Source organism: Myotis brandtii, unplaced genomic scaffold (assembly GCF_000412655.1).
Source record: "Myotis brandtii unplaced genomic scaffold, ASM41265v1 scaffold1080, whole genome shotgun sequence".
NCBI classification, from domain to species: domain Eukaryota; kingdom Metazoa; phylum Chordata; class Mammalia; order Chiroptera; family Vespertilionidae; genus Myotis; species Myotis brandtii.
This window is the reverse complement of record NW_005353677.1, coordinates 297,159-308,954: the sequence shown is the minus strand read 5'-3', so window position 1 is coordinate 308,954 and position 11,796 is coordinate 297,159. Positions and strand designations below refer to the sequence as shown.

The window sequence follows — 11,796 nt, the reverse complement described above, 5'->3', positions numbered from 1 at the left end:
TGGGGGTGCAGGAAGAGACTGGACAAAAATCATACACCTATGGATGAGGACAGTGGGAGGGATAAGGGCAGAGGGTGGGGTGGGAACTGGGTGGAGGAGAGCTATGGGGGGAAAAAAGAGGAACACCTGTAATAATCTGAACAATAAAGACTTAGTTAAAAAAAAAAGAAAGCGTGTTGGATTTTGTCAAATGCTTTTTCTGCATCAATTGATATGATCATATGATTTTTGTCTTGCAATCTGTTTATGTGCGTATCACATTTCTTGATTTGTAGATATTGTACCAGCCTTGCATTCCCAGAATAAATCCCACTTGGTCATGGTATATGATCTTTTTAATATATTGCTAGATCTGATTTGCTAATATTTTGTTGAGGATTTTAGTGTCTATGTTCATGAGGGATATTGGCCTGTAGTTCTCTTTCTTTGTCATGTCTTTATCTGGTTTTAGAATTAAGGTAATGCTAGCCTCATTGAAAGAATTTGGAAGTGTTCCTTACTCTTGAATTTTTGGAATAGTTTGAGGAGGATAGGTGTTAGTTCTTCGAATATTTGGTAAAACTCTCCTGTGAAACTGTTTGGACTAGGGCTTTTGTTTGTTGGGAATTATTTTTATTACTGTTTCAATTTCATCAGTAGTTTTTGGCCTATTCAGGTTTTCTGGTTCTTCCTGATTGAGTTTTGGAAGGTTGTATTTTTCTAGGATTCTGTCCATTTCCTCCAGGTTGTCCCATTTATTGGAATAAAGTCGTTCATAGTATTTTTTTTACAATCCTTTGTATTTCTGTGGTGTCAGCTGTTACTTCACCTCTTTTGTTTCTGATTTTGTTTATTTGGGTCCTGTCTTTGTGTCCTGGTAAGCCTGGCTAGAAGTTTATCAATCTTCTTTATCCTTTTGAAGAACCAGCTCTTGGTTTTATTGACCTTTTATATTTTTTCTTTTTTTTCAGACTGTGTCATTTATTTCCTCACTGATCTTTATTATTTCCTTCTTTCTACTTACTCTGGGCTTTTCTTGTTGTTCTCTTTCTAATTCTTTAAGTTGTAGTTTAGATAACTTATTACCTTTCTCTCTCTCTCTCTCTCTCTCTCTCTCTCTCTCTCTCTCTCTTTTCTTTCTTCCTTTCATTCTTTTTTTGAGGTAGGCCTGTAGTGCTATGAACTTCCCTCTCAGAACTGCTTTTACTGTGTCCCATAGATTTTTGGATTGTTGTGTCTTCATTTTCATTTTTTTCAAGGATTTTTTTTTATTTCTCCTTTGATCTCTTTGGTAAACCATTCATTGTTTAATAGCATGCTATTTAGTCTCCATGTATTTGATTGTTTTTGAGCATATTTATTGTAGCTGACTTCTAATTTTATGCTATTGTGGTTTGAGAGGATGCTTGATATGATTGAATCTTCTTGAATTTGTAGAGACTTAGCTTGTGTCCTGACATATAGTCTGTGTTTGAAAATGTCCCATGTGCACTCAAGAATGTATATTCCATAGCTTTGGGGTAAAATGTTCTGAAGATGTCAATTAGTTCCATCTGATCTAGAGTGTTATTTAGGATTGCTGTTTCCTTGATTTTTTGTCTAGAAGATTTATCAATGATGTCAGTAGGGTATTAAAGTCCCCTGCTATGATTATATTGCTGTCAATCTCTCCCTTGACATCTCTAGAAGCTTTTTAAAATATATTTGGATGCTCCTATATTGGGTGCATAAAAGTTTACCAGGGTTATATCTTCTTGTTGGATTGATCCTTTTAGTATTATGTAGTTACCTTTGTTACCTCTTGTGATGGCCTTCATTTTGAAATCTATTTTGTCAGATATGAGTATTGCTATTCCAGCTTTTTTTTCTTTTCCATTTACATGGAAAGCGTTTTCCATCCCTTCACTCTCATCCTGTTTGTGTCTTTTGTTCTGAGGTGGGTCTTTTATAGACAGCATATAGTTAGGTCTTTTTTTTGTATCCATTCAGCTACCCTCTGTCTTTTGATTGGAGCATTTAATTCATTTACATTTAAGGTTATTATTGATAGGTACTTATTTATTGCCATTTTAATTCTGTATGCCTAGGTTTCTCTCCTCTCTCTTTTTCTTCTCATTACAGCAGTCCCTTTAGCATTTCTTGTAATCCTGGCTTGGTGGTGATGTACTCCTTTAGCCATTTTTTTTGTCTGGGAAGCTCTTTATTTGACCGTCTATTTTGAATGATAGCCTTGCTGGATATAATAATCTTGGTTTCAGATCCTTGCTTTCCATTACCTTGAGTACTTCATGCCATTCCCTTCTGGCCAGTAGAGTTTCTGATAAGCAATCAGTTGTCAGCCTTATGGGAGCTCTTTTGTAGGTAAGAGTTTGCTTTTCTCTTGCTGCCTTTAAGATTCTCTCTTTGTCTTTAATTTTTGGCATTTTGATTATGATGTGTCTGGGTGTGGGCCTGTTTGGGTTCTTTTAGCTTGGGGTTCTCTGTGCCTTTTGGACTTGTGTGACTTTTTCTTTTACCAGGTTAGGGAAATTTTTTTCCATTCTTTCCTCAAACATGTTCTCTCTTTCTGCCTCTTCTAGCACACCTGCTATTCAAATATTGTTATGGTTCACATTGTCCCACAGCTCCCTTAAGCTGTCCTCCTTTTTGTAATTGTTTTTTCTTTTTGGTTTTCTGATTGAGTGATATTTTTCAACCCTCTCTTCTTCTTTTTTATTGTTACTGTTAATCCTCACCTGAGGATATTTTTCCATTGATCTTTTAGAGAGAGTGGAAGAGAGAGGGAAAGACAGAAAGAAACATTGATGTGAGAGAAACACATGGATTGGTTGTGCCCTGACCAGGGCCTGGGCCAGGGAGGAGCCTGCAACCAAGGTACGTGCCCTTGACCAGAATCGAACCTGAGACCCTTTGGTCTGCAGGCTGACGTTCGATTCACTGAGCCAAACCAGCTAGGGCCTACCTTGTCTTATAATTTACTGATTCAATCCTCAACTTCCCCTAATCTCCTTCCAATGTGTTCTTTATTTGTCCTATGTCATTCTTTATTTTTTTTTTTAAATATGTTTTTATTGATTTCAGAGAGGAAGGGAAAGGGAGAGAGAGATAGAGACATCAATGATGAAAGAGAATCATGAATCGGCTTGTGCTATGTCATTCTTTATTTCTGTTTTTATAGTTACTATATCTTTTTTCATGCTGTTGAGTATTTTACCATCATTATTCTGAACTCTATATCAGATACATTTCTTTTTTAAAAAAAAGACATTTTTATTGATTTCAGAGAGAAAGGAAGAGGGAGAGAGAGATAGAAACATCAATGATGAGAGAGAATCATTGATCAGCTGCCTCCTGAATGCCCCCTACTGGGGATTGAGCCAGCACACCGGGCATATGCCCTTGACCAGAATTGAATCTGGTACCCTTCAGTCCACAGGCTGACACTCTATCCACTGAGTCAAACCAGCTAGGCCCAGATAAATTAATTTCTTTTTTAAAAATATATTTCATTGATTTTTTTTTTACAGAGAAGAAGTTAGAGGGATAGAGAGTTAGAAACATCTATGAGAGAGAAACATCGATCAGCTGCCTCCTGCGCACCCCGTACTGGGGATGTGCCCACAACCAAGGTACATGCCCTTGACCGGAATCAAACCTGGGACTCTTCAGTCTGCAGGCTGATGCTCTATCCACTGAGCAACACTGGTTAGGGCCCAGATAAATTTCTTATCTCCATTTCATTTATCTCTTCTTCTGGAGAATTCTCTTGTTCTTTCATTTGGGGGTTGTTTCTTTGTCTTCTCATTTTGGCTGCCTGTGGGTTTGTGACTATGTATTAGGTAGATCTGCTACACCTCTCAATTACTAGTGCAGGAGAATGTCAAATGCTGTTTCTGACTGATTAGACCAGGCAAAGACTCAAAGTTTCCTGAGACAGACTGCCTACAGACTGATAGGGTTCCATCTTGAATTGCCCTCAAGCAGTTATCCACAGGTGTGGTGAGAGTTTTTTTCAACAGGGTGATACGATTGCTTCTCCCTGGAGGCTAATTGTTATTCTCAGTCTCTTAATGGGCATCAGAACCTCCAGTATGGTGGGGCAAGGTGTTTTCCAATAGGGTGGATCAGCTGTCTTTCCCTCAGGCAAGGTCGCCTCTATAGAAAATGTCTGTGTGAGAAAGATGACCTCTGCAGTGTGAGGGAATGACTCAGCAAAGGAAACTGGGGTGTCTGCCTTCTGAGCTTTAACCCTACAACCCCCAATCTTGGATTCTGCTCACTCAGCTACAGTCCACTCTGCCCTCCCTCTGCTGGAGCACAAGGTGGGTGGCTCCACAGGGAATTTTGTGCATTGGCCCTTTAAGAGGGTGCCTGGATTTCCAGCTATCTCTCCCTGCTGGCAGGCAGCAATCCTGCTTTTCACAGCCAGATGTTATGTGGGTACCCTTCTCAGTTCTGGTGCTCCCTGCTCCTGTGTGCTTGGGGATTAGATCCCAGAGTTCTCAGTGGGAATCCCCCACAGCTGAGATATCTCTCCGGAACTTCAGTTGCTGTCTGTGGGAGCCTGGCCATCCTTTTTGTGCCTCCGCCCCTCCTACCAGTCTCTATGTGGTCTCTGCTTTCTGTTCTCAGTTATCAGGGTTCTCTCCAGCGAGTCTTCCATTGATTATTCAGGAAGTTTTTCTGTATTTTAGTTGTAATTCCAGTTTGGTCCTGGGAGCATGTCCATGCAGCATCCACTTACTCCGCAGCCATTTTTAATCTCTTGGCATTGCTTTTAGTTCAGAGTTTTGTATCTTTCAATGTCTTGAATTCAAAGGATACTTTTACAACCCTAACGTGCATAAAATTGTGGATTTGTCTGTTGCAAAGGCAAGAAAATGCTCAGTGGTATTGGGACCATTTTAGTTCTTCAGAATAAGTCAGCTCACTCAGGAGGAATCACTTTCCTGCTAAAACTCCTTTATCACCAGGGAATAGTCTTCAGTTTGTGCTGGTGTCCCAGACATTTCTTCAACCTTCCCTAATTTCTCTTTTTCATCGAGAGCAGGCAGATGGGCTTAGAGGGTTGCCTTGCAATGATAACTACCTTGATTTGAATAATGCTTTTTAGTTTGATTATATCTATTTTTTAAAAATACATTTTTATTTCAGAGTTGAAGAGAGATATAGAAACATCAATGATGAGAGAGAATCATTGATCAGCTGCCTCCTGCACGCCCCCTACTGGGGATCGAGCCTGCAACCTGGGCATGTGCCCTTGACTGGAATCAAACCCAGGACCCTTCAGTCCGCAGGCCGACGCTCTATCCACTGAGCCAAACTAGCTAGGGCTGATTATATCTATTTTTACAATTTTGTTTATGGCCTCTGTTATTAGTTTTCCACTCAAGACAGCTATAAAAAGTTCCTTCTAAGATAAATGCATTTAAGTTTTTAAAAAAGAGTGTTTATTTGGGAAAAATGTAAAATTATTGACTCATTAAGTTATTAAATACTAGAGTAAGGCTTGAAATTGGCAAAAGATCACGGTGGAATGTGAATTAAATCGGGAAAGACACTTGTATAAATATTGTTACTGTGAGTCATGAGCTCAACTGGACTTAATACTTTGTTCTCTCCATCTGTCTTCTGTATGTTCACAGGGAACTTGGGTTTTTAGATCAGCTAAGGATCACCCATAACACGGATATATTTATTGGAATGCATGGAGCTGGTCTTACCCATTTGCTTTTCCTTCCGGACTGGGCTGCTGTATTTGAACTGTAAGTACTTGGCGCGGTTTTACACTGCCGCGGCTCATGATACTCTTTATGCGTGCTGAGACTTCTGCTCAGCGCACCCAAAGGCTAAGTACTTAATCCTTCCAGGGAAGTCACATCTTATAGGCATCTGGAAAGGAAAAAGACCTAATACGAAAAATGAGAAGGTTCCAGCCTGCCATTTCACTTAGCAAGCAAACCACCTGCTCTTCCCTGTCTCAGCGGAAGATGTGAATCTGTGATTTCTTTTCTTTTTTACTATTTTTTTTATGTTGACTCTGTTATAGATGTTCCCCATTTGCCCCCTTTGCTTCCCTCCACCCTGTTGCCCTGTCCCAGGCCTTCACCACACTATTGTCTGTGTCCATGGTTATGCACGTGTGCATATAAGTTCTTTGGTTGATCTCTTCCTGCCCTGCCCCTTCCCTCTGAGAATCGTCAGTCTGTTCCATGCTTCTATGTCTCTGGATCTATTTTGTTCTTCAGTTTATTGTGTTCATTAGACTCCACATGTGAGTGAGATCATGTGATACTCGTTTTTCTCTGGTTGACTTATTTCACTTAGCATATTACTCTCCAGGTCCATCCATGCTGTCTCAAAGGGTAAGGGATTTTTATGGTTTCATGACTTATATTTAAGTCTTTTATCCATTTTGAGTTTATTCTTGTGTATGGTGAAAGTTGGTGGTCTAGTTGCATTTTTTTGCATGTATCTGTCCAATTTTCCCAGCACCATTTACTCCATTGTATGCTGTTGCTTCTTTTGCCAAATATATATATTTTTAATTTAAATTCTTTATTGTTTAAAGTATTATATATGGCTCCTCCCCACCCCCCTTGACCTCTCCCCAGCTACTCCCAACCCTCAGCACATGCCCTTATCCCTCTACTATCTGTGTCCATTGGTTTTGCTTATATGCATGCATACAAGTGCTTTGGTTGATCTCTTACACACTCCCCCTCCCCTGTCTTCCCTCTGAGATTCGACAGTCTGTTTGATGCTTCTGTGTCTTTGCATCTATTTTTGTTCATTATATTCCACAAATGAGTGAGATCATGTGATATGTATCTTTCTCCGACTGGCTTATTTCACTTAGCATAATGCTCTCTGGGTCCATCCATGCTGTTGCAAATGGTAAGAACTCTTTCTTTTTTACAGCAGCATAGTATTCCATTGTGTAGATGTACCACAGTTTTTTAATCCACTCATCTGCTGATGGCACTTAGGCTGTTTCCAAATCCTAGCTATTGTAAATTATGCTGCTATGAACATAGGGATGCATATATCCTTTCTGATGGGGGTTTCCTGACTTCTTGGGATATATTCCTAGAAATGGGATTTCAGTGGTCTTTTGCCAAATATTAATTGACCATATTGCCATGAGTTGACTTCTGGACTCTGTTCTGTTCCATTGATCTATATGCCTGTTCTTGTGCCAGTACCAGGCTGTTTTGATCACAGTGACTGTGTAGTATAACTTGATATCCTGTATTATGATCCCTCCTACTTTGTTCTTCTTTCTTAAGATTGCTAAAGCTATTTGGTGTCTTTTGGGGTTCCATATACATTTTTGGAATATTTGTTCTTAATCTGTAAAAGATGCCATTGGTAGTTTAATAGGAACAGGTCTTTTACCTCTTTGGTTAAGAAAAACCTACAGCCAACATCATACTCAATGGGCAAAAACTGAAACCATTTCCCTTAAGATCAGGAATAAGACAGGGATGTCTGCTTTTACCACTCTGATTCAACGTAATATAGGAAGTCCTGTCACGCAACCAGACAAGAAGACATAAAAGGCATCCAAATTGGACAGGAGGAAGTAAAACTGTCATTATTCACAGATGACATGATATTATACATAGAAAACCCCAAAAATTCCACCAAAAAACTACTGCATCTAATAAGTGAATATGGCAAAGTAGCAGGATTACAAAATGAATATCCAGAAATGGGTGGCATTTTTATACACCAATAATGGACTCTCGGAAAGAGAAACTGAAAAAACAATCCCATTTACCATTGAATCTGGTTTCGTTCTCGGGGTTCGCTCCCCTGTGCCTCTCCAACTGGGCGTCGCTGACACTGGGCGTGATCAATGTGCTGTGAGAGAAGCTGTGTGTTGCACACCCATGTTCACAGCAGCCCAGATGTGGAAGCCACCCACACGTCCACCAGGGGATGGGCGGGTTACAGAATGTGGGCTGGACACGCAGTGGAACATGACTCATCCTGACAAGGAAGGAAATCTCGTCACATGCCCACATGGCTGGACCTGGAGGACATCATCTGAAGTGAAGTAAGCCAGTCACAGGAGGACAGATACTGACTTCACTTACATGAGGTCCCTAGAGGGTCATATTCGCAGAGACAGAAAGTAGGTGGGGTGCCAAGGGCTGGGGCCCAGGAGGAGTGTGCGTTGGAAGCTGGAAGTTCTGGAAGTTGCTTACACAATAATGTGAATGTCCTTACTGCTACTGAACTGCACACCTGAATGGCTAAGGTGATACATTTTATGTATGTGATTCCTACCACAATTTTTAAAGCATGAGAGTGTGAAAGCCTGTGCATCTCATGAAGAACCAGCTCCAGCAGAAGCCCTGCTCCTGCGAGCTCCCATGTGCTCCCTGCTTCTGCAGGTTCCCTGCTCCCTGCCTCCTGTGTGCTCCCTGCTCCTGCGGGCTCCCTGCTCCCTGCTCCCTGTTCTCATGTGCTCCCTGCTCCTGCGGGCTCCCTGCTCCCATGTACTCCCATGTGCTCCCTGCTCCCTGCTTCTGCAGGTTCCCTGCTCCCTGCCTCCTGTGTGCTCCCTGCTCCCATGTGTTCCCTGCTCCCTGCTCCTGTGTGCTCCCTGCTCCCTGCTCCTGTGTGCTCCCTGCTCCCTGCTCCTGTGTGCTCCCTGCTCCCTGCTCCTGTGTGCTCCCTGCTCCCTGCTCCTGTGTGCTCCCTGCTCCCTGCTCCTGTGTGCTCCCTGCTCCCTGCTCCTGTGTGCTCCCTGCTCCCTGCTCCTGTGTGCTCCCTGCTCCCTGCTCCTGTGTGCTCCCTGCTCCCTGCTCCTGTGTGCTCCCTGCTCCCTGCTCCTGTGTGCTCCCTGCTCCCTGCTCCTGTGTGCTCCCTGCTCCCTGCTCCTGTGTGCTCCCTGCTCCCTGCTCCTGTGTGCTCCCTGCTCCCTGCTCCTGTGTGCTCCCTGCTCCCTGCTCCTGTGTGCTCCCTGCTCCCTGCTCCTGTGTGCTCCCTGCTCCCTGCTCCTGTGTGCTCCCTGCTCCCTGCTCCTATGTGCTCCCTGCTCCCTGCTCCTGTGTGCTCCCTGCTCCCTGCTCCTGTGTGCTCCCTGCTCCCTGCTCCTGTGTGCCCCCTGCCTCCCGCAGGCTCACTGCTCCCACAGACCTTGAGGGTCAGGGTGGACATTCTGGCCCCTGTGCTCTGCCCCCGCAGCTGGTGTGGAGACATGCCTTCTCTCCCGGGAGAGTTCCACACCCGCCTCATCTGAGGTCTCATATCCTGATTGTGTGGTTTCACTTTAAAAATGAGCTGAGTCACTATTTAAACAGATGACTATTTAGAAAGAGGTGCCAGGAACTTCCACACCACGCAAGACGTAAAAAATACACATGTTAGAGAAACAGCCAGATGATTGTGGATTTGATCTGTCTTCGTTTCTCTTAGAGACAAAGGAGTAGGGGAGGGGACGGGAGGAAAGAGAGGGTCACTGAGGAAGCCCAGGCCTTGGACTTGCCCTGGCTTCGCTGGCTCTGTGACCTCGGAAGTGTTACCTGCCCCAAGGCCACGGCCATGCCTGCCGAGACGGGTATTATGAGAATATGGAATTCTTGGTCAGCCCCTGTTGATAAAGGTCTGTCTCCATTCCATTCTGTTTTTTAAAAGTTAAGGTAATCTAGTTATCAGAATATTCTAAAAGTACACAGTGGGGCAAAAGTAGGTTTACAATTGTCCATATGGCAATGAATATGATAATTAATAAATGAGAATACAAGAATAAACTGTTTCACGTACTGACCCCTGTACGCCTGGGTTGCCCACCTATAACCTCCCTCAGTCTTGTTCACGGTGTACATGACCTTTGCGAGAACCTGTTTGGAGGTGCGTTTTTTCCCCAGAGAACTGTGGGCCGGGCACACACTGCAGCCAAGTCTCACGTGTGGCTGCCCGGCCTCAGGTACAACTGTGGAGACCAGCGCTGCTACCTGGACCTGGCCCGGCTCCGCGGCGTCCACTACGTCACCTGGCGCAGGCAGAACAAAGTCTTTCCTCAGGACAAGGCAAGTGCAATGGCGAAGCTCCCCGGCTTTTGCTTTTCAGTTCGTGTGAAGTGTGTAGTTATGAATGTGAAAAACTATCGCTGGGCTTCAAAGGAAAATTGTTCTCTGGAATACTGAGTTGTATCTCATATTTGCAAATTAGAGGAAGAGGGTAGTTATTCACTCGGTATCTTTAATGTTAATAAGAAAATTTCATGCAATTTGGGCCTAGAAAGGGCTATTCAATTGCATATTAGAGGGATCAGCGGACCGGAGACTAGCAGGCCAAATCTGGCCCCCCACCTGTTTTTACAAATAAAGTTTTATTGGGACACAGCATGCCCTCTGTGTATGTGTTGTCTGGCTGCTTGTGCCATTCGATGGCAGAGTTGAGTCACCGTGACAGAGGCTGCGGTCCACAGAGCTGAAATATGTGTTCTTTGGACTTTACCAAAAAAGGTATGCTGACTTCCGAGGGAGAGCGTGAATTAAGACTGTTGCTTTGGCCAAAATAGAATAATTTTTCCTGTTCAGAAAAACATGTCCTCTGACTTACAGACCTGTGTTTTGGTTTGGTTTTCCAGGGCCACCACCCCACTCTGGGGGAACATCCGAAGTTTACCAACTACTCCTTCGACGTCGAAGAGTTTATGGACCTTGTCCTGCAGGCTGCAGAGCACGTATCGCGACACCCAAAGTGGCCGTGGAGGAGCAGACGAGACGAGCTGTGACTGCGGCTGTCTGCAGGGGCGAGGTGGACGCCCTCCAGCCCCTCAGACCGGCCTCAGGGCTCTACCTGTGGGCTTTATACTGTTTGGTGTGACGTTTGTGTCACTGCTTTTTGTCAGATCCTTTTTGCACTGAAATGACTTTTTGAGTTCAAAAACTGGCCATGGCTCGCCGAGGATTGAGCTTTCTTTTCGGGGATCCAAGCACTCAACTTTCTGAGTGTCAGAATCTGTAACTGGTTCTGTGGGCACCTCAGGGGTGGTTCATTCTAGAGGCTCCACCTGGTTATGATGTCGGAGTAAATTCACCATGGCCTTTATTTGTCATAATTTGTTCATAGCACTGCTTGTGGTAGGAAAGGGAAGCATGCAACACCCACACACACCCACCCTCACACCCACCCTCACACCCACACATACACCCACATACCTACTCACACACACACACCTACACTCACACCCACACCCCGCACACACCACTCACACATATCCCTACTCACATCCACACATACACACACATGCACACCCACACACACCTACTCACACACATACACACACCCATACACCCACTCACACACACACCTACACACACTCACACACACACTTACACCCCCACACGCTCACACCCACCCACACACTGACACACACACACACACACACACACACCACACCCCCACACACACTCCACTCACACACACCCACACATTCACACACACACATACACACACTCACACTCACACCCCTTACAGCCCTCCCCACACAGGTGCGAATCTCCGTGCTGGGCCATAGGACGCACCTGCAGATGAATGTGCTGTAAGCAGATCAGCTTCACTCTGTCCGAGCCCAGAGCCCCCACTGATTCCCTGCTGTATCTTTTCGGTCGCCTGCAGGTCATAGGTGCCAAGAGCCTGGATGAATCCTGCTGCTGTGCTAATATATAGCCACATATTTCATATGCAAATCAGGCTTCCCAGGACGCACTACCTGTGATGAACGCACACCAGAACGTTCTTTAGGAGTGCCTGGGACCTTTCAGCGGGCTTGCACGGCTCCTTGCTGGGGAGCAT

General features: G+C 44.2%; 1 protein-coding gene across 1 annotated transcript in view; it reads left to right on the top strand.

Moving 5' to 3' along the window:
• EOGT (EGF domain-specific O-linked N-acetylglucosamine (GlcNAc) transferase) overlaps positions 1-11,049 on the top strand; it is a 50,504-nt gene extending 39,455 nt beyond the window's left edge. Inside the window, exons 14-16 of the mRNA XM_014542485.1 lie at positions 5,625-5,744; positions 9,920-10,022; positions 10,586-11,049. Coding sequence (XP_014397971.1) covers positions 5,625-5,744; positions 9,920-10,022; positions 10,586-10,732 — 370 coding nt within the window. The 3' untranslated portion in view covers positions 10,733-11,049. The remainder of the gene's footprint in view (positions 1-5,624; positions 5,745-9,919; positions 10,023-10,585) is intronic.
• Positions 11,050-11,796: the final 747 nt, after the last annotated feature.